General features: G+C 41.6%; 2 protein-coding genes across 7 annotated transcripts in view; one reads left to right on the forward strand and one right to left on the reverse strand.

Annotated features, from left to right (window-relative positions):
• The window catches only part of PTPN21 (protein tyrosine phosphatase non-receptor type 21), a 63,417-nt gene extending 57,289 nt beyond the window's left edge, over window positions 1–6,128 (reverse strand). The window contains exons 1-2 of one of the 3 annotated variants that reach the window (XM_016123813.2): window positions 5,788–6,128; window positions 1,523–1,899 (exon numbers count right to left, since the gene is read on the reverse strand). In XM_016123813.2, the coding sequence (XP_015979299.2) occupies window positions 1,523–1,702 (180 nt within the window). In that variant the 5' untranslated portion in view covers window positions 1,703–1,899; window positions 5,788–6,128. Of the gene's footprint in view, window positions 1–1,522; window positions 1,900–5,619; window positions 5,715–5,787 lie in introns of those variants that run through there. The other 2 variants (XM_016123816.2, XM_016123815.2) reach the window with 2 other exon arrangements.
• A 6,187-nt stretch (window positions 6,129–12,315) lies between these two features.
• Window positions 12,316–22,719, forward strand: part of ZC3H14 (zinc finger CCCH-type containing 14) — a 33,347-nt gene continuing 22,943 nt past the window's right edge. For 3 of the 4 annotated variants that reach the window (XM_016123795.2, XM_016123797.2, XM_016123798.2), the window contains exons 1-9: window positions 12,451–12,486; window positions 12,999–13,041; window positions 15,603–15,717; window positions 17,786–17,826; window positions 18,312–18,507; window positions 18,847–19,276; window positions 19,883–20,043; window positions 20,372–20,472; window positions 21,880–22,035. In XM_016123795.2, the coding sequence (XP_015979281.1) occupies window positions 12,451–12,486; window positions 12,999–13,041; window positions 15,603–15,717; window positions 17,786–17,826; window positions 18,312–18,507; window positions 18,847–19,276; window positions 19,883–20,043; window positions 20,372–20,472; window positions 21,880–22,035 (1,279 nt within the window). Of the gene's footprint in view, window positions 12,487–12,998; window positions 13,042–15,602; window positions 15,718–17,785; window positions 17,827–18,311; window positions 18,508–18,846; window positions 19,277–19,882; window positions 20,044–20,371; window positions 20,473–21,879; window positions 22,036–22,719 lie in introns of all 4 variants that reach the window. The other variant, XM_016123794.2, reaches the window with a different exon arrangement.

The raw sequence follows: 22,719 nt of genomic DNA on the forward strand, positions 1-22,719 counted from the left end.
CTCTCCTTATCTCCTTCAAACCTACCCTTCCTTTTACGTTTCCGCTCTCTGTTATGTCCCCTGCCATTTACCGGAAACCTGACTATCAACCTGGAGCCCTGGCCAGGCCTTCCCCCAACACGCCACAGGTATCTCCTGAGTATCTCCAGATTCCACCCACTTCTCTCCATCCCCATCCAAGTCCAGGTGACCACCACCTGCAACACAGCTACTCCTTTCTAATCATTCTCCAGAGCTTACCCTTTGCATAAAACAATCATACCACACCTGTTTCAAAACCCTTCACTAACTTTCCTATTACTTCAGGACAAGCACAAAAACTTGAACAAAACTCTGTATTACATGGCCCCTGGTCTCAGCCTTTCCTCTACACACTTCAGGCTCCATATAGATCACCTGCCTCATGTCTTTGGCCGTGTTCAGTTCCTTTATTGGAAGTCTTTTCCAGCTCCTGATAGGACCACCCTGTCCCATCCTTCAGGTGTCAGCTCAGACATCACTTGCCCTGGGAAGCTTTCCCTTTGCTGCCCTTCCCATTGTCTAGAGCACCCGCCACTTCTCCTATCGGGCCTGTTTTCTTACGGGTATCAACACAAGGGTAAGCTCCTAATACACATGTGCTTGGCACTTGTCTTCAATATTGAGTCATCGAATGACTTTATGGTCTCCAAGGGCACAGTTTATTCCTGAAATTTTATGAAATAAAACATCAGTGGGATTTCCAGTTAGGAATATAACATGGGCATTTGTGTGGAATAACCAGTTTCCTTCTCTTGCCCTAGAACCAGGCAACCAAAGGCTGGGTTTAATTAGAGCTCTATTCTTCATGGGCCATACATAGTGTTTTAAATTTAAAATATTATATGGATACTTGAGGACTCCACAGCTTCCTAGTGACTAGATTAGGGGTTTTCCAGGACAAACCTCATTATTATAACAGACTAGTTATTAGAGGATGATTTTACATGCACATTATATCACACAACCACTCTGAGGGTTAAGCTCCACTGAGGCTCAGATGAGGAAACTGGAGCCCAGAGATGTCATATAACTCGCCCAAGGTTAAACAACTAGTTGGTGAGGAAACTAGAATTCACACTCAGGCAACATGTTTCTAGAATCTTGGCCTGGCCTGTGGAAAACAATGAATGTTGAATGAGAGAGTGACTGAATGAAATCAGTAAACTGTACTAGATCAGGATGCCCCATCTGGGATCATATTAGAAAATAGGAACTTGATAATCCCAAATGTATTCATGTTTGATTCTGAATTACATTTTGGGGGAATATATAAACATTTTCAAAACTCAGGCACTATTAATTCTCTTATGGGGCACCCCCAAGGAAAGACCTCTTGATCTGTATCTATTTCCGCCTCATGGGAAGGTAGGCTTACTGGCTCAACTCAGATACCATGGCCAGGGACGTGCTTTGAGAACGCACAGCCAGCATGCGTTAAAACAGCTGGGAAGAAGGGAGCGAAGCCAGGCCAGAGAAGCCGGCAGACTTTTTTGCAGCTTACCTCCCGCAGCTCCAGCCTTTGGGCCACAGCCTCCAGGCTCTCTTGGCCAGTGCTCTCCACAGACAGCGTGAACTCCACAAACTCGTTATTCAGCAGCTGGATCCGCGCAACCAGGCAGCTCTTGCTGGACACCGTGTAGCGCCGGGTGCGCTTCAGTTTCAAACCAAATGGCAGTGGCATCTTCTCTCTTCAGGAGTGAAGGGGTAAAGAGGGAAAAGCACCGCCAGCAATGCAGTGGTGGTGATGGAGGAAGGGGGCGATCCTTTCCTGCCCGGAGGAGTACTTTACGGTCTCCCGCTGCTCACCCAGCAGCTGCTGCCTCCATTAAATGCAACTGAGTCTCCAAAGGCCAGGTGAAGGGAACATCCACGCCAGTGCTGAAGAAAGAGGAACACTGGTTACATGGGTAATGGATTTTGCTTTTAAAAGTAAAAATCAATACAGCTGGATCCAAATAAGTTTTCCCTCTCCTCTGAAAAAAGAAAGCATTAGCAAGATCTAGGAGGCAGTGGGGAAGTTTATCATCTGAGCTGTGTTAGACCTTGAGTCAGCCTCTACCCTCACTGGTTCCTACAAACGTGGTTAAACACCACCTGTGGCTGTCTTCAGCACTGAATGAAATCATGGCTGGCACTACTATAACCCCGAAATTAGGAGCTAGCATTAGTGGTCCCCTTTCTATGTTCAAGTTTATGTATAAACTTCAACATAGAAAGGGGACCACTAATGCTAGCTCCTAATGTATGTATATATATACATGCATACATATATATTTATATATATATACACATATACATATACATACACACACACACACATACATACTCTTTTTGGTTGCCCAATATTACAAATGTCAAGGTTCTTTAGTCCTTAGATAACTATAAAACACCTCCAAAAGTGTTGTATTCAGCCCCAAAAGGCAAATTAACCCTGAACCCAAATGGGATAATCCCCTCTAACATACGGCAGCCGAGTTCAAACGAGGTGAAGCGCTTAACAAGCATTTGTAGAATCCTTTCTGGTTTATAAATATGTATGTCACCAAGCTGATTTATTTATAAACAAATCATAAAAGACCCTAGAAATGCTTGTTATAGGATTACCACCAGAAGCATGGAAAGTTCTAAAAACCGTGACCCCGACTCTTCTCCGGAAGGGGGCGCCCAGGGAGGCGGTGAGCCTTCGCCTAAGCGGAGCCCGGCCCAGAAGGCAAGGCGCGCGAGGCCGGAAAGGCCATCCTGGGGTGAGGGAGGACTACGCTTCGCAAGCCCTCGAGGCTAAGGGAGCAGCGGAGGGCTGGGGCTCCGGCTCCTCCGTGGTCCTCCGGGGGGAAGACCAGGCGGCGTTGCCAAGCCAACGCGCAGCCTCCGAGGAGCCGGAACCCTCCGCGCGCGGCCGCGTTTCCTGACGGACGCATTAGGGACGGTCCGGCCCGGCTGCTCCCGCAGAGAACTTCCAAAGGACCCAGCTCCAGCTTCCACCGGCGCTGGAAAAGGGCCGCTTCAAGACACCCAAAATACGCGATTTACCACGGTTTAATCACACTTGTTGATGGTAACTCATGGGCTTGAAGTTGAAGCAAATCGGACGTGAGAGGCAACTGGGCATTTTTACGCTGACTGGATTTTACCCCCGCTAAACCAATCGACAAATCCCGGGTTATTTCCAGAATCCCGGGATAGTTGCCACTTTCTGTTTTCTTCTAAGTCGAGGCTGTCCCCGAGGATGAGTCGTGCAGCGAGGTTCGGCAGTGCCGGGTTACCCTGAACTTGGGTCGGGAACCGCGCCGAGGGGCAGAATCCGCCCCCAACCCTCTCGTTCCGCACAGACCCCAGGCCTCCAGAGAATCGGCTTTACCCCAGGATGGGCAGAGCTGGGAATCGATCCAGATTCCTCATTCCAGTCCTCTTTTCCGGTGTCCTGACTCCATCTCAGCCCCAGAGGTGATGGGCACTCAGGGCTGGGGCATGGCAGAGGTAGAGAACAGGGTTTAGCGGCTACATTAGGCTTTCCCAAACTTAACATTTTGTAATTCCCTTCCACAAAAGTGTATTGCGTCTCTGAGCACAAGGCAGTGTAGTGGGCATTGTGAGAAGAAATCTAAGACGAATCCTAAGCCGTTGCTGCCATTAAGAAGATTACAAGCATGCTATAATTACATATAGGGCTGTATCTCTAAGGAGGACCCAACCATGGTTTTCTCTGTTTTTTGTTTGTTTGTGTTTTGGTTTTTGAACTCTGGTCACCCTCGGATGGCCATTAATTAATTAATTATAACCGAAATTGAAAGCGAGGAATAAAAGAGGAAGGCCAAAGGAAAAAAGAAAATTGAAACTACCTGAAGCGCTATTAATTAATAGCATTTGCTGAGTGCCTTCATACTAAGGAGGGAAATAAAAATAAATATTATAAAAAGATTGGTCTCAACCTGCAGTTTTCAATGCTCTTTGCTATGTCGGGGTATAAACTAGAGAGATAGTTGAGGCAACATGAAAAAAAAATGAGAACCTTAATATTTTTAACTGGAAAACTGCCTGATGAGCCAGTAGTGTTTGTATAAATTTTTTAAAGTTGGGTTTTAATTTTATATACAAGTTATGGTAACTGGAAACAAGACAGATTAAGTAGTGTAGACGGAGAGACAAGATACTGCATACATGCAGAGGAAAGATGAATATTTGTATCAACAGTGTTCGAATATGGTAGATAGAACTATGCCTTGAAGGCAGTAGATAGGACACAATATAACTTAATTGACTTACTCCGATTAAACAAACTCAGAGTAAAACTTTCAATTGTTTCCAAGATCTGAAATGTTGCAAAGCATCAGGGATAAAGAAAAGCCAATGTGTTTTTATTTTGGCAGATGTCATAATGTAATTGAAAAAGTTAAAGGGAGTGTGTATCAAGTGCATTTTCCCCCCAAAGATCAATCCATAAAATCTACTTTTTGAAAAAGGGGTTTTTTGCTTATTTAACAAAACCTACTGTGTTGAAATGTTCTGCTTTATTACAAAATTATCAATGATTTACACAACTTAATTTTCCATTATGAACAATATCTGCTACTAAATGATGTCATAAAGTTATAAATGTTTCAATAGTAGAATTTTAGGATGCTTTCTGGGGGGATGGGTTTCAGGTGCAAAATAATGTGCAATAATTTGAGAGGTAGTCAGATCTAGAATTATAAATTAACTCCTAAACAATTCATAATTAGCTCTTGAAGGAAAAAACTAGGAAATACTTTGTTTCTCTACATAACCATTCTCTTTTGTGATAAGAAAACAGGTGCATATTAAATTCTGTTCAAGTTTTCAAAAGACAGTCTGAGATACTTGTGAATTCATTTTAATGTTTTTCTTTTCACAACCCCTTTCAAAAGTTTCTCAAATATACTCCAACTATGAATCCTGTAGTTTCTCCCCTTGCCGCTAAGGCCCTCGTCATATGTAATTTTGCCAATGATGCTTTAAAATAAAATAATCATTAAAAGCGAGTGCACATTTTTAGAGTAATATACATATATAGAAAAATCTATAGCATTAAATCAAACGCATGTTTCTCATGGAGCAAACATTTATGCGTAGATACTCCAGAGTAAAATGCCCTAGAAACAAAACGGACAACTATTTTCAGAGTAAAATTACTGTCATTTCAGACACATAAAAACTGTCAGCAACTATTAGACATACAGCAGTTATCACTTGGAGCACACGCAATGTTTTGAATGTGTGAGAGCATAGCATTATTATATGGCTTTCTCAGCAAAAAATAAGACGAGCGTGCCTAGAGCGGCCAATCTAATCAGGATTTGCAGAAATCACAAGTCGGAATTTGCAGACCTAAGAATTCTTTTTTCCAGAGTAAACACTCTTTACTCCAACAGCAAAACAAGTCATCACCGAACAGTCCTTCCCTACTCCCTTCTCGCCAAAGTTATCTGGCAAATTTCGCACTTAATACTCTGAGAGGCACAAATATGCCTAAGGCTTTTAAAACCGTGATCCAGAATTAAACCGCAACAATCGGCGGAGGAGTTCAGAACAGACGTTCAACACCCCGTTTATAAATTATTCAAGCAGTTCAGAGAGAACCTGGAAAAGGAAGACTTTTCTCTTTGTTACGCTCCTGCCATCGGTCTGTAGCCGGGACTGGTCCTCCAGAACTCCAGACAAGCTCCGGGGTCCCCGCTGGCGGACACGTCCCACCGCTCGGGCCGGGAGCCCGCCCTCCACCCGCCGGCCGGGGCCCCGCGCCCTCACCTGCTCCCGCTCCCGCATCCTCGGGGCCGCGCGCCCCGCTCAGCGGCCCGCCTCCCGGGGCCCCGCCGCGCGGCCGCCGCAGCCACAGCCGCGCCCGCACCGGGGCGCGCTCATGGGGCTCGCATGCCTCACTTCCTGTCTCCAAAAACTCGGCCCGCAGACCATTCCCCCGGGCAGAGGCCGGCGGCGGCCGCGGCGAGGGACAGGCCTGGAGATGGGACCGGCCGGCGAGGAGCACCGCACAGAAGAAAGCGCGCGGGGGCCGGGGCGGCAGCAAGACCGACCGACGGGCACGGGACGCGCGGCGGGAGCAGCGGAGCGGCCGGGGCTGGGCGTCCCTCCCCTTGGGCCGGGCGGACGGATCCGGGGAGGCGGCAGCGGCCCGTGACCTCAGAGAGTTGGAATGCGGGCGGCGGGGCGCGGGGGAGGCACGGACAGCTGCGCCCCGCCGCCGGGGAGGGGGCGCGCCGCTTCTTTTTTTAATCATATGACCACTTATTTTAAGAATTTCCAAATAAAGCAAGGCTTTTAATAAAAATGAGGGGAGGGGGATATTCGGTTCCAGGTAAATGTTCCTATGTTATTAGGTGATCTGTAAAATGCTATTATTGCTGGAGTTTTTTTTACTCTTGTACAGTTCAGAAAACAAGTCAAACATTCAGTTTCTTCCAACTAACCACGTCTAAGGACAGCCCCCATTACAAGGGGAAAACACTGATGAGTACTGGGTGGGAAAGTCCCCTTTCTTTAAAAAAAAAAAAAGTGTCAATATGCTTCAAATAGCCTGTCGGTCTCCGCACACACAAAAAATGCTATAGCATATGCAATACAAAGTTACAGCTATGAAGGACATGGAAACTCCAGGATCAAGACGTCTGGGTTCAAATCTCAGCGCCCACGCCTGCTAGCGGCGTGACCTGCTTAACTTCTCTGTGCCTGCTTTTGCCCCTGTAAAATGGGAATAATCGCTATCCGGTAGCTTGTATAAAATGTATGTGAAGTGTTTCATTTAATCTAGGCCCTATTAGCAATGTTTAATATTACACAGTATTATTACACTGCATCATCACGATCATCATCATTATTGTATTGCAAGGAATCTGACTTAAGCCAAGTAATAAAACTGTAACCCTAACACTATCACAGTAGGGCGTTTAATTCCCCCCCACACACACACATCCACCCTCGGGTATTGGATTTATGCTTGGCATGTAGTTTGAGTATTTGAGCTGACAAGCTTTTATTATGTAAATTTCAACTGAAATGTTTTTGTAAAATACCGTTGTTCCTGGAAAGCTTCTTAAACGTTACATGTCTTTTAAATCTCATTTTCTTCAACAATTAACAGACACCAATTGAGTACTTGGTATGGTAAGTCCTGGTCCCTTCACACAAAGGACTCCCATCTAGTGGGTGATAAACACACCTACACCAACAAGGCCTAAGTGGTGAGTGCCATCATAGAGGTATGAGTGCTCTGGAAGAACAAAACCTGGGCAAGATTCAGTTTGGGTCACCGAGCTAAAGACAAATGGGATTACATGTGATTCTAAGGGAAAAAATTAATTGATTATGTTTACATTTGATATTTCAACTGGACACTGTAAGAGGTCAATTTGTGTCTAAAGAAAGAAAAGAAACATGAAAACAAGTCACTTTTCTGGTCTCCCGAGCTAGAAAAACAAACTGTGTTTCTCATCCCTTTCTCATCCGGCCTATCAAGACCTGATATTCCTCCTTTGAAATGTATCACAAATTCATTCCTATTCCTCAATGCTCCCCCTCCCCCACCCCATTCTAATCCAAACCCTCAAGAGTTTACAGTTGGATTATTGCAACAAGGGTGGTCTCCTTGCTTCTAGTTTTTCTATTCTCTCTTCTTTCCATGCTAATACCAGGTTTACCTCCCCCTAGGCTTTATCACTCCCAATGGACCCCCCAAGGCTAAGCTTTTCTGCCTGACTTTTAGGGCCTTTCTAAAATGTCTTCAGTCTCTCCACCGCCTTATTTCCACCTACTCCGGAATGCCCCCATCAAGCTGTTTGTCCTGGCCTGGGGCCCCCTTCCATTTGTCTATGCCTTCCCTTTCTCTGCAGCCTCAATTTAAGGCTCTCTACTTCCAAGACAACTTTCTAGCCGCTCCATTCCACTGTAATCTCCACATTTAGCAAGAATTTTAAAATTGGTTCATGAAGACTTCTTTTATATCTTCTAGAATTCCTAGGACACTACTGGGTACAGCATAGGCACTAAATAAAAACTTGTTAATTGAATCGGGAAGAAAATAAAAGAATTTTAAAAATAGAAAATGATCATAAAACCCAAGCAATGTTAGACAACTGAGTTGAACTTCCTTCTGCGTAGTCCACAAGTGTCATTTGCTGACCAAATACTTAAGCTCTGTTTTCTCTCAACCATGTTAATTTGAGAGTAACATCCTCATGAGAAGCCACTTGAACAACTCTTTCACAGCATTAGACTCAAAATTCTTATTGGCTTATGTTTGTATGGAAGGAAGTGAAATAATGTATCTAGTTCAACCCCAAAAGGTACAAAAGGGTAGAAGTGAAAGGTTGCTAGACACCCAGCTCTCCTGGGGTTAACCAGTATTACCATAATCCTATGTATCTATCTAGAGATATTCTGTAGGGAATATAAGCAATTATATAATTGTACTTTTACCTCCTCTTGTTACCTAGGAAGTGTCATAAATACTTATCATGTAAAGGTAATTCTTATTGAAATAAATAAATTTAAAATTGAAAAAGAAAGTCCTGTACTAAAATGATGCTCAATAAAAGGGAAGAAAATTGTGATTTGGGTGGTTCATTGACTCATACTTTCTTAGGAGTTAAGAAATTAATTTGCTTTGACAGCTTGGTGAGTGCTGACTGTACCTCACTATAAATTACCATCCAGTGTGAGAATCTAAATTGACTGACTGCCCCACCCTACAGAGATAATGAGGCCTTGGGGGGAGGGGGTAGTGGGAGCCAGAACTGGAAAGGTGAACTCTCTCCTTTGGTCTCTGAATCCTCACTGTGTCCTCCACCTACCATACTCAGGGGCAGCACTTTCACAGCTGCGAAAGAGAATTTACAGGCTAGATTCCCCTGTTCAGGGGAATGATGGCCTTGGCAAAATGCTTGCTCAAATAAACATGAAAATGGAGAAAAGTATGTCAGCCTCAGTAACCAAGTGACTGCTGTGACTTTAATTCCAAACACTTAGGGCTTTTAATCCAAGAGGAGACATACTATGAGATATTCACTACTGAAAAAACTTGTTCATTCACCTCACATTTACTGAATTTATTGGAAACCAGATGCCTCAAAAGAGAAAAGTAAATAAGGTGCATGGCCTTGTCCTCAAAGACTCACCATGAGAGAAGTAGGTGAATAATTATAGCGCAATACGAGAATGAATGTACTAATAGATATATTAGTGGAGTGGCAATGCCTGGTTTATCACTATGATCGGCTTCTGGCTGAGTCTGGAAAGACAAAAGATCACTAAGCATTCAAAGAAAATAAGACAAAAGCATTCCAGGCTGAAGGAACCACCCCCAGACCCCCACCCCACCCCACCCCAACACAAACTTACAAAGGATTTGCAATATCCAGCTGGAATGCCATCCTGAGAGGAAGCTGAAGATGCTGGGGGGAGGGAAAGTGGGAAGGGAAGGGGGAGGGGTATGTGTGTGCGTCCTAGACGACTCAGGGCTCCTTGGAGTTGCGGTTAGTACTCAAGTCTGTCACTTCAAAACAGGCTGTTTTTAGTCATCTTCTCTCTTTTAAAGACAGCCCAGAGTTCCCTTAGCCACTACTGTAGTTCGTCGAAAGCTAGTTCTCATTCTGTCCCCTAGGTCAATTCTTGGAACTGGAGAGAGCTTCCACGCAGGGAAAGGATTCTCACGGTCCTTAGTCTTTTTCAAGTCGAATGCTCTTTTGAGATTTCTCTCAGAGCACAGTCATGATCATCTTCTTCTGGATGATGGATAGTTTGTGAAGCTGCATCTTGCAGCGTAGCACCAACAACAGTGTCAGCCTACTGGATACCATTAGTTTATTGGGGTTACCCCCTGTGATCCAGACACTAACTTCTGAGATCCAAATATACAAGTTCTTAAGCAGCCTGCAGGTCTCTTTCCATAGTTTTAAATGGATTATCCTGAAAGTTAACTCTTTCTTAAATACATTTTAATAACGTCCATATTCCCAAAACATGTTAATGATGACAATCTCTACTTTTTATAATATATTTTTTCAATATGATCTAAATATTGACTAAGCATCTTTCACCGAGAAATGACAAAACCTGTGTTTTCATTCTTAGTTCTGAAATGGTTGGTAAATAAATAGAAATAATGTATCTGTCCTTTGGATTGTGAGTGTCACGAATGTAGGGACCTAGTCTTGCTCACCTTTGTGCTCTGGCTTCTAGCGCAGTATCTGGCTCAGGGTAGGCATTTAATTTTTAATCAACATAGTGCTGCTATGAGCCAAGCACAGTTCAAAACGCTTCCCAAATATTGACTTATTTCCTCCTCATAATAACCCAGTGAAGGAGAAACTCATATCATACTTATGTCACAGATGGGGAAACTGAGGCACAGAGAGGGGAAACCATTAGCCTAAGATCTCGGAGGGAGTAGCAGAGCTGGGATTCAAACCTAGACAGTCTGGCTCCAGCGTTCTTGCTCCCACTCATGCTGCTCCACTGCTTCTCATCAATGTTGAATGAGTACACGATCATTGAATTTACCCATGAGGAATGCTTTTGCAACGTAGTCATTAATTTATTTTATCCCGCAAATATTTAATAAGTGCTTACTATGTGTCTACCATCCTGAAAGACACAGTGGAGAAATACAAATCTACAAAGAGTTTATAATTTTGTTGAACACACACACACACACACACACACACACAGACATACACATATAAAATAAACATTACAGAGTATACTGAGTCATACTGGTGGTTCCCTAATAGATGCTATAGGAATTCAGAAGGATAAAAGATACATGAGATGAAGGGCCACTTGGCAGACAGACCTCATGATTCCTGTCCCTGACGTTCACATCCTAAATAAAACCTTCCCTTGACTGTGACTTGTATGTAGCTAATGAATGTGGCAAAGATGAGGGATTTTTGCAGATGTAATCGAGACCTTTAATCAGTTGATTTGGGGGACAGGCAATGGGTGGCCCTGACCTAATCAAATGAAAGCCGTTAAAAGAGAGACTGGGTCTTCTCTGAGCTGAGGCACTCTCTTTGATGGTTTGAGTAAATGAGCAGCCATATTGGAGGAGTCCATAGCAAGGAACTGGGGAAACCTCTACCACCTGAGAGTGGCCACCAGACAAGAGCCAGGAAAATGCTGAGGCCCTCACTCATAAAGCTACAAGGATGTTAATTCTGCTAAGAGCCTAAATGAGCTTAAAGCGACTTCTCCTTCAGTCAAGCCTCTAAGTGAGAACACAGCCTGCTTGACACAACTGCAGCCTTGCGAGACCTGTGGAGAGGACTCAGCTAGGCTGTGCTCCGTTTCCCAACCCAGAGAAACCACCAGATAGTAAATGCGTGTGTTTTAAGCTGTTAAGTGTGTTCGTTTGCTATGCAGCTACGGATAACAAAAAAGGAACACCTTAGGAATCAGTGAATATGGGGGAGATGGGAAACCTGATGCCAAGGTTTTGTGATCAGGAACAGGGAGAATTAAGCTGCTGTTGATAGAAGGAGGGACACCTGAGCGTGGTAAGGGGAAGATGATGAAGACTTTGCTTTTGATGTGAGGAATTTGGAGAAAATACAAATAAATGCCCGTATAGTTATCAGAAATTTGGGAGTAGGATTTAGGTGAGAACTCAGGTCTGATGGGAAAGTCGGTTAGTTTTAGCAAAGAGGTTAAGAGCTGATGTCCTGAGAATAAAACGGTTCTCCAAAGAAGGGTATTCAGAGAGACAGGAGCAGGAGGATGAGGCTTAGGTCTTTGGGAAAGGACACGGATGAGCTTGAGAGGAGGCAGGCAAAGCTAGTCCCAGGAGAACCTGGGCAGTGGTGGAGTCAAACAAAGGAATAGGCATGATGCACTGGAGCTGTGGCGCTGTATATTCCATTTTCCCTCCAAGAGTTAAGTAAAATGCTACCACTAAGAGGCAGTTTAAATCCTGGAGACAGGTAGAAAAACAGGACTCAAGGGTTTAAATATCTAGATCACTATCATACTAACAGTAAGTGAAGGCTAGATTCGAATTCGGATCTCACACCAAAGCCAAGGACCCTTCTGCGGCATATTTAATTCACGCATATGGGTAAGTGGTAGCAAGGAAAGGAAAGAATCAACAGCTATGCAGGTGCCCAGAGAAAAGAGAAGCGAAGGCCGCACGCACGCCTCTGCGCTCCCTGCCGCCAGCAGAGGGCGCCAGAGCGCAAGCTCCGCGGGCCCAGGTGCGCGGAGGCGCAGGCGCAGGCGCAGGCGCGCTCCGCTCGGCTCGCTCCGGCGCGCCGGGGCAGTGGGGGCGGGTCACGCAGAGCGCGCAGCCAGAAGCGGCGGTGGGTGTAGCGGCAGTGGCGGCAGAGCTGTGGCCTGGGAGCCGGCTCCGCGCACCGGCCAAGCGAAGCGCCACGAAGTGCTGAGCCCGCCGCCCGCCGCGGAGCCATGGAGATCGGCACCGAGATCAGCCGCAAGATTCGAGTAAGGCCAGGGCCAGGCGGGGGCGGGAAGCCGGGCCTCGGCGGACGCGCGGTTGTCAGGAGTAACGGGGACGATGGGCCCGGCCTGGCCGCTGCGGCCTGGTCGCCGCCGAGCGCCTCTCGCGGGCCGCGGGGCGGGAGGGCGGCGCCTCCTCGGCCGACTGCCTCGGACCCGGCCGCTTCGTAAACGCGGGGGGCAGATGGGGCCGCGGCTGTATAGGTAGCCGCGGGGAGACGGAAGGAGGCATAGGGGGCCCGGGAGAGCCATGCGCGGCTGCGCAGGGAGCCGCGCTCGGGTCGCTGCTGCAGGGGGGCGCCCGGGGGAGGGGGCAAGGGAGGGGGCTGCCCGGGCCGGGGCCGGGACCGCGGCGTTTCCCCGCCCCCACCGGCGCGGAGGCGGGCAGGAGGTGCGCGCACCCGCCGAGTTGCCTCAGCGCTGGGGGGTCGGTTTGTTTTCCAAGGGCCGTTTTTCTCACACGTTTGTCTTCTTCTTTTTTTTTTTTTTCTCGTCAGAGTGCCATTAAGGGGAAATTGCAAGAATTAGGAGCTTATGTTGGTAAGTTATTTTGCTGTCTGCCTAATAGAATTTGGAGTATGCAGCTAATTAGATTTTAGGGAGTGCATTTTTCCCATCGTACTTTTGGCTTCGAAAAGACCTTTTTCTACTATGATACTCCCTGGTTATTTTTGTCGTTGCCGTCTTTCTATTGAAAGCTCTGTATACAACCTTTTCCCCCAAACTCCCTTCTAATATGGGGTATTGAAATTGTTTAGCGTCTTCTCTGTTGAGGCTCTGTGTTATTTTTATTGCTTTCCCTGTTTTCATTATTTTCCTCTTGATCTTCATTTTTCAGGATTATTTTGCATGTGAATGTTTGATGCTTTCTGGTATTTGCCTCTCATGGTTCAGTGAGTTTCATTTTTAGATCTCTGTTTTTTCCTGTTCCTTTCTCTTACCTTGCAACAGTAATGCATCTTCTTTCTCTTTATTATTTTATGGTTTATAATTTGAGTGTTTACTCTGGGTCAGGCAGTGCTTAACCGTTGTATATACATTAGGTCGTGATAATCCTCCGGAAAACACTAAAAGGTAAGTGGTAATATCCCATCCCCAATTGTACAAGCAAGGAAATTTAAGCTTTCAAAGTGCTTACTTGAGCATGATTGAGATCTGGGTCTATTGGCTCCCAAGCTGGTACCTGCTATAAAAATAATAGCTATTACTGCTAAAACACTCAAGTGTATGAATTATGACAGTGGTTCTCAAAGTGTGGGAGACCCCCAGGATCTGTGAAGTCAAAACTATTTTTATATTAATACTGACAGGGTACTTGCCATTTCACTGTGCTCACATTTGGATTGTGCAAAAGCAATGGGAATGAAACTACAGGTATTTTAGCTTGAATCAGGAAATCAGTCTCACACCAAAGTCTACAAGAAATCATCATCTTCTTCACCGCTCTTCCATTGCAATTTTTTAAAAAAGAAGCCAGTTTCACTTAATGTAGTTGAAGCAGTAAAAATATTTTTTTTAAACCCTGGCCCTCGATTATCTTTTTAATATGCAGTGTGAGGCAATAGCAAGTACTCATAAAGCACTTCTTCAGTATGCTGAAACGCGATGGATTGTTTTAGGAAAAGGATTTGTGTCATTTTTTGAGTTGAGAACTGTACTAGCCACCTTTTTCATGAAATGTCATTTTTAACTTATAAGAAGGACTGTCAAGCTAATTACACACACTTGAGTGTTTTAGCATATTCTCGAACATGAGCAAGAGGAAAGGAATAGATAGATTTTACTGCAAATGACAAAAGTTGAGGTTTCAAATTAGTTTTGGAAAATTTGTGTCTGTCCCTATGAATTTGAACAGCTTCCCATTACTTCAAAGAATATTTGTTGAAATCAGTGATAATATTAATAAGTGATTCACTTATTTAAAATCTCAAGAATTTTGAGCCTATTACTGATTACAAACTTAATGAAGTCCAGTCTTAGCTTGAATATAGTGTAACCCTTTCTCCACCATTCCCTGCTCTTACCCTGTATCCAGGTAACTACTGGTCTCATTTCTGTAAAATTTTAGAAAGTGTGAGATTAACATATAGTGACAGCACAGTCTTTTAATTTTCATCACTGACATTATGAGGGAGAAAAACTGTCAAGACTGCCAAAGCACTCCAGCTCTCATATTTGTTGACCTTTCTTGGATTATCACTGGCAGCCCAAAGTAGGTACACTTTGCATAAATAAACTGCTAGGGTTATTTACTAAAATTTCCGGAAAGCAGTGGGAACCCTTTGATAATCTCCAAAGATGATAAATGACTGACAACTTGTATCTCCTCAGTCGTATTGTATGCTTCAATCAAATAATTTTGATTTCTCTCCATTTGCTAACTGGGGTTTCTTAGTACATGTGTGCTTTTCTTGAACTGGAATTTTGATATTACTCCTTGAATTGAATGTCTGATAGTACTTCTGAAATGAACCTTTCTTCCTACATAGAAATATAAGATACTAAATCTGAAGGAATTTTTTTTGGTAGAAATTAGAATTCCTGATAAATGGCTTTGCTTCCTTGCCTTCTTACTTTGGTGGTTTTGTTTTTGAAAGTATTTAATCTTAAGATTGAATTTTTTAAGTGCTGTAGGGTTTTGGGGCGGTTTTAGTTTATTTGGTCATGTTGCAAATTTATTACCCTCAGTAATTGAAATCTGACTTTGCCGAGGTAAAGGTGTTGTCCTGAGAAATGAGTATCGTTTTGGAACAAGCACTACACAAAACTCAAGTTATTCTTGAATGTGTATTTGCTTTCTGGAAATGTCTCTGAAATTAATGAACGTCACTAAAAAGTTACAAGGAGATGAATGCACTCTCAAATTTAATACTAGAATTCAGAATATCTAGTTTTGTAAGCATTTAATTCCTATCTTTCTATTAATTGAAATACCTATACAATGAAGGGGAAAAAGCTATATTCTCCAACATAATTCCAGTAGAGCTGAAGTATTAGTTCTTAGAGCTACATCTATATTTTCAAGTACATCAGCCTTAAGCAGAAGAAAAATATTGAGGGGAAACATAAAAAAGTTTTTATATACTTTTCCTTTTAAATAGATGAAGAACTTCCTGATTACATTATGGTGATGGTCGCCAACAAGAAAAGTCAGGACCAAATGACAGAGGACCTGTCCCTGTTTCTAGGGAACAACACAATTCGATTCACCGTATGGTATGTTTCTGAATATTTACCTGTTAGGCCAAAGTTTGGTACAAGTCAGAGTAGGTGTTCTGTCTGAGAAGAGGTTATAGCCAGGAGAGTAAGATTTAGTGTCAGGTTGGTGGGCAATGAGAACACTGCCTCTGGAGCCAGACTCCCAAGTTCAGATCTTAAATCTGCTTCTTGCCTGGTTTCTACATTTGTAAAATGGGAATAGTAAATCACCTTTATGAGATGGGGTGAGGATTAAATGAGCTAAAATACACGTGATGTGTTTACAGCTGTGTCTGTCCCATAGCAAGTTCTTAGACTGTGTTTACTGTAGTTACAGTGTTTCCTTTGTAAACTTCTACATCTTATTTCTTTCCTCCAACCAGAACTAGTTGCAAATGTTTTTTTAGACTGGCTCGACTTCCTAAATTGCTTTTGCCAATGAGTTCACTCTTAGGGGCAAGGTTTTTTGACAAAATTTAAAAATTTTTTAAACTTTTCGAAGTTTGATTTTAAAATAGGCAACTTTGTGTTCAAATTTAAGTTAATATGTTTCCTTTTTCAAACCCCATGTGCCTTTAGTTGAGATGAGAATACCGACTAAAAGCATAAAATTCAATTAAGAAGGCAGGCCAGATTCTGGTACCAGGTTTGAGGTAGACCGAAGACTAGGGGAGGGTAACGATGTGGCTGAGACTAGAGCAGGTAGTGCACATGTAAGGGCCCTCATGCTGAGAACCACCAATTACAACACAGTTGATGATGAAGCATAAGGTGAGTGAGCAGAGTGGCTTGCTTAATTTGAATGGCAAGAGACCAAGACAGAATAGGAGGCACTAAGAACAGGTATGCAGCTCTTTGACTTCCTACCTTTAAACCAGAAGTTTGTCTCGGAAGTTTTTTTGTCCCAGCAGGTAAATATATGCTTTACAACTCTGGTGAAGCTTGAAATTCACACAGAATTTACTGGTTTTATATTACACAGTTTTGAAGTACATTGAGTGTAATGGTCAATCCTCTGATGTTTTGGTACATGAACCTGCTGTAGCTTGGGTGACCTTACCCATTTACTACAGTTTGTCCCCAGAATTCACCCACAATAAAAGAGATCATGGAATTTTGACTGGGGAAATTATCATTATCATGAGTACTTTTTTTTTTTTTTTTTAAAGTCTTCAGCAGTCTAGATATTTGTTTCATGCACATTTTTTATGACCTGACTTCTGGTTCAGCTTTTGGATCACTTTGGTTTGAGTCCCACTAGTATGGGAGATTGACTTAGTAGATCTTTTCTCAGGTAAGTTAATGTAATGCGCTAGACAAATTTCTTACACACACATAGACTACTAACTAAATTTGAATTTAAAATCAAATTAATTCAACTATCTCACCTTGCCATAAATTCAGTTCTTGTGTCTCTTCTCTGTCTTGGCGCTTCGCTTTCCTTAGTTAAATTGACACCAGCCCCAGACTATTCTGATTATCTTTGGGGCCCTGTCATAATTATGTCCTAGGAGATGGTGGCATGTGATTTGGGTTTGGGTGACACATAATGAGCTGTATTCTAGTGATTCAGGAGGCATGGCCTTTTTGAAGGATTGTAAGGCAAATTTGCCTTGTACCTATCTACTAAAATAGGTTACAGTACAAGCAGGGTTGTGGTCTGTACTTGTTTACAGCATTAGTTTTGTATTAACAGTAGTAGGCAAAATAAATTTAAACTTCTTAAAGTTATATTACATGTTTCTGATATTTTATCTTTTACTGTGATTTACATTGAGCCTTTAGTCCTTAACGAAACAAAATGACATTTTTTGTGGATAAAGACTGTGGTCAGATCATATCCTTGTAGAGGGGAGATGTTGAAAATAGTGATTTAAAAAGTATGATTTTTGATTGGCTTTACATTATTCTCGTAAAGCCTTTTTAAAAAATGAAACAATACCATTTATCCATTAAATAGTTTGGTACCATTTGTCAGTAATTATCTGAAGATTGATTCTATAATGTCATGAAATTTAGAGTGGCAGTTGAAATAAAATCTTCCTTGATTAAAGGAAGCTTTAAACATTTATTTTTTTTATTTTAGGCTTCATGGTGTATTAGATAAACTTCGCTCTGTTACAACCGGTAAGATTCATAAAAATGTTTTTTGTTTTTTAATTTGCTGTATTTCTTTCTAAAGTTATTTATACTGCTTTGGAGAAAAAAAAAACCATTGATTTGACAGCAGTAGTCCATTTTAACTTTTTTAGGAAGCACATATTTTTATGAATTTAAGAGCAACAAATTTAATATAATCCAAAGATAATTTAAATAGGGGAAGGGGAACTATGCAAGTTATCCTAAGAAACTAATTGTAGACATGTACAACAATTTAGTCTCAAGGATGTTTCAATATTTTATATATGAAAAATACTTCAGCCTAGTAATAGAAAATTGAATAAATGATCATGTTACTATATATGGAATAATTTAGAGTAATATCTTAAATTGTCAGAGAAGATTTACTTAAATTGTAATAAATTGTAATACATCACTTTAAAATTAGTGATGAAGGGAAAGGATCAGAGTAAGAAAAATAGTTTAAAAAGATCATGCGTTGTTCTTTGCAGACCCCTCTAGTCTGAAGTCCTCTGATACCAACATATTTGATAGTAACGTGCCTTCGAACAAGAGTGGCTTCAGTCGGGGAGATGAGAGAAGGCACGAGGCTGCAGTGCCACCCCTTGCAGTTTCGAGCACTAGACCCGAAAAGAGAGATTCCAGAGTTTCTACAAGTTCACAGGAGCAGAAGAGCACTACCGTCAGGTAAGGGTCCCACGCAGGCCTGTGGGCAGATGGGTACGTATATAACATGTTATTTTTTATATCTTCAGATTGCCATTTTCAGAACGCTTTGGGAACAGGTGGTCGTGAGCAATATTTTAAACAATGGATAAGACCAGAGTATGATTATTTTTTTTTAGCTCAAATGTAGTAAATCAGAATTTTAAAAAATGCTGTATCAAAGTAGATTTTATGGAATACATAGAATATTCAAGCTTTTTTATTACAATTTAAGTAAATCTTCTCTGACAATTTAAGATATTACTCTAAATTGGTTGTAATGGTGTGTGTGTGTGTGTGTGCGTGTGTGTGTTTTAATAGACAGACTTATGATGATGGAGCTGCAACCCGACTAATGTCAACAGTGAAACCTCTGAGGGAGCCAGCACCCTCTGAAGATGTGATTGATATTAAGCCGGAACCAGATGATCTCATTGATGAAGACCTCAATTTTGTGCAGGACAATCCTTTATCTCAGAAAAAACCTACAGTGACACTTACATATGGTTCTTCTCGTCCTTCTATTGAAATTTATCGACCTCCTGCAAGTCGAACTGCGGATAGCGGTGTTCATTTAAATAGGTTGCAATTTCAACAGCAGCAAAACAGTATTCATGCTGCCAAGCAACTCGATATACAGAATAGCCGGGTATATGAAACCGGACGTTTGTGTGAACCGGAAGTGCTTAACAGCTTAGAAGAGACTTACAGTCCCTTCTTCAGAAACAACTCAGAAAAAATGAGTATTGAGGTTTGTATATACTTTTAAATTTTGGCTTGTTAGGCTGAAAATTGGCAGTTCTTTATACTAGATAGTATGTGAAATAACTGTACGCATATTGGAAGTTTCTTTTGAACTAATTTTTGCGCTGCTCAGCAAATTATATTAGATTCTCCATGATTGGCTTCTACAGATATTTGACGTCTTGTTTACTTTCCTGGGATGCCAACATGTGAGATAGTTTTAACCTTATAATTTTGAGGGGATTCTAGGTCACTTTTAGAGTTTTCATGGCCTGGAAAGGACTGAGGAACTCCATTTCGTTGGTTTCCTCAGCAGTGCCATATGCTGCTGTTTATAAATGAAGGTGAAGCAGTAGTTTCTGTTGTAGCTAAAGGTTGGCGATCGGGGATTTGATTCACATCTTCATTAGAAACCAGGAAATAGCCCATGCATTCTTAATATGATTGGCTTTTCTTAAAAAAAAAATTCTGAGGTATACCTTTGTTATTCATTAGAAACCAGGAAATAGCCCATGCATTCTTAATATGATTGGCTTTTCTTAAAAAAAAAAATTCTGAGGTATACCTTTGTTATTTTCTGAGACTAGGTAAATGTGAATTTATCTAATTGCAGGAAGAAAACTTTCGGAAGAGAAAGTTGCCTGTGGTAAGTTCAGTTGTTAAAGTGAAAAAATTCAATCACGATGGAGAAGAGGAGGAAGAAGATGATGATTGTGGGTCCCGTATGGGAAGCATCTCCAGCAGTGTGTCAGTGCCAGCAAAGCCTGAAAGGAGGTACCTGGACATGTCTGTGAATTAATCTTTTAATTGCTTGATGGAGGCTTTTGGGTTTCTCGATGATATAAAGTAATAATTTAATAATAGCATGTAACTTATACTGGTTTTCGAAAAACATATTAATGAAAGAAATTGCTTAAAATTGGAGAAATTGTGGAGAATATTAAAAACGAATATGGATGTGAAAGTTGATAAGTTAGTTATAAGGTTCCAATCCAGCTAGTCTGTTTGAAACGTAAGAGAAGGCTTAGTAAAGGCCGTACTGGGTGGCTAGCATGTAAAGAGCCCAAACCTATAATCAAACTATTTTTCTTAACCTTTTTAGACCTTCACTTCCACCTTCTAAACAAGCTAACAAGAATCTAATTTTGAAGGCTATATCTGAAGCTCAAGAATCTGTAACAAAAACAACTAACTATTCTGCAGGTAATTGAAATGAATTATGTTTTCATTAAGAGATTTCTGTAATTCTTAAGTAAGCTAGAAATGATTGCTTCCCAAGTAGTAGTAAAATAAAGATGCCTGCCAGATATCAAGAACAAGATGACAGTCAGGAAAAAACAGTTTTAAGAGGAGATTTGACCAGTTTGAGAAACTTTGCCAATGGTCAGTGGAGTTTAGTTGTTTGAACAACTATAATGCCTTTTACTCTCTCCAATGTGTTTGAAATATGTAAAATCGAAATTTTAGAGAGTTTGATAAAGATGGGACTTTCATATTCATAGCACCAGAGTCAACATTAAATATGAATTTATGATGTGTAAAAGGGAGCAAAATTGGATAATATTGAGACCGAAGGCAGAAAAATTAGTCTGTGAACAGGTTGGTTTCTTTTAGTAGAACCCATTAATCGAATATAAGACAGAGAATTGACTCATTTGTGAAATTCCTGCCCTAATCCCGTTAGTATGAAATCATTTTAGGAATATAAAAGTATTTCATGTTTTTAAAACAAAGTCAGCTATAATCTGGTTGTACGGAAAGCTTATTCTGAAATGCAAACCAAATGATGGGTGCATATTGCCAATAAATTCTGTACTCTGCCCGATGTGTAAGAGTCAGTGTAAAAATTTCATTAAGCTGTGATGATTACCCAGTTAAAAGTTGTTTATTTCACTTTTGCTACAGATTTGATGACTCAGCATTGTTCTGCTTTTTCTATTTTTCGCATCTCTTTTCGTGACCCCTTTCTAAAGTGAAGTAAACCGTCTTTTTATCTCAATAATCATCTGTTCCTCTGCTTCTCCCCATCCCTAATTTAATCTGTGAACATAAAATTAAATAGGTACCAGCATATAGGATAAGAATTATCAGGCAAAGGCCTACCCATACATGATTCAACGATTCATCTCTTTACATTCCCTTGTTTGGTCTGTCAGCAATATCGAGGGTTTAGAATGATGAGAAATAGAGATTTTCGCTCACTGTGACCTTTTAATTTTCTGCTTTTACCATATTTGGAGATTACTGAAGTTTTCTGAGAAATCGCACTGAAGTTCTTTCTTTACCTAGGTTATCTAAATTATAATTTGAAGTTGTTAAAGGAAGAGGAAGCAGACCCTAAACAGCATTTGATCATAAATAAATACATATGTGCTTCAGTGTGTATATGGCGCGTGGTTTAAAATGTGTAGATGTTGTTTACATAGATGTGGATATCTAAGGGATCTTTCAGGAATATTTTAAGAAAAAATTAGATGGTATCTGTGAACTGTTTCACTCTCATATGTTCTAAAGTCAAGGAGGCATTTATGTTTACTATGACATATTCACTTGAGTTTTGATGTGTTACTACATTTGCATTTATTTTTTGTTTTTTTATATATATAAAAGGCTCACAGAAACAGACCCTTCCAGTTGCTCCCAGAACTCGAACTTCTCAAGAAGAATTGCTGGCAGAAATGGTCCAGGGACAAAGCAGGACCTCTAGAATAAGTCCCCCCATTAAAGAAGAGGAAACAAAAGGAGATAATATAGAAAAAATTCAAGGTAATAATTTAATGATATTTCATTCTGTGTTATACTTTCTCATGAGACATTCAGTGTTTTCTAGTAGGTGTTTATGAAATGTTATACTATGAGAAAAGTGCTCATTAAGTCCAAAAGTATAATGAGAAGGGACCATGAGGAATTGATTCCTGTGTTTTTCAGAATTTTAAAAACCTTTTTATCATGGGAATTTCTAATGTTCTCAGAAGTGGAAAGAATAATGCAATGATTTCCATATATTCAGTCACCCAGTCTAAATGTTACCAGTATTTTGCTAATTTTTATAAAGCACATATTTAAAAACACATGTACATTATAGCGTTCCTTCTTTTTGTTACTATTACCCCCTTGGTCTCTTGAGTTTGAAATCTTGTCTTTAAATTTCCCTAATGTAAGCATCCTCTCTCTCTGACCTGCCAGATCTGCCTTATTGTCCCAGTGGCCCTGCTTTATCCCCTTGGGCCTGACATACTACAGTTAGCTTCCAACTGATCTTTCTCCTTCCTCTCAAGCAGCAGCCCCTGGCTCTTGCACAACCCCTGTCAGTCTAACGTGTGATTCTGATTATGTAGCTTCCTTCTGAGAGCATATATAGTGTCTCCCCCCTCCCCAAAGCATGGTCCAGGACTGATGCCGGCAGCTTGGCCTTTAGGCACCTTGTTTTCTGGCCCCTAGGTCTGTCCG

This window comes from Rousettus aegyptiacus, unplaced genomic scaffold (genome assembly GCF_014176215.1).
Source record: "Rousettus aegyptiacus isolate mRouAeg1 unplaced genomic scaffold, mRouAeg1.p scaffold_m13_p_3, whole genome shotgun sequence".
In the NCBI taxonomy this organism is placed as follows: Eukaryota; Metazoa; Chordata; class Mammalia; order Chiroptera; family Pteropodidae; genus Rousettus; species Rousettus aegyptiacus.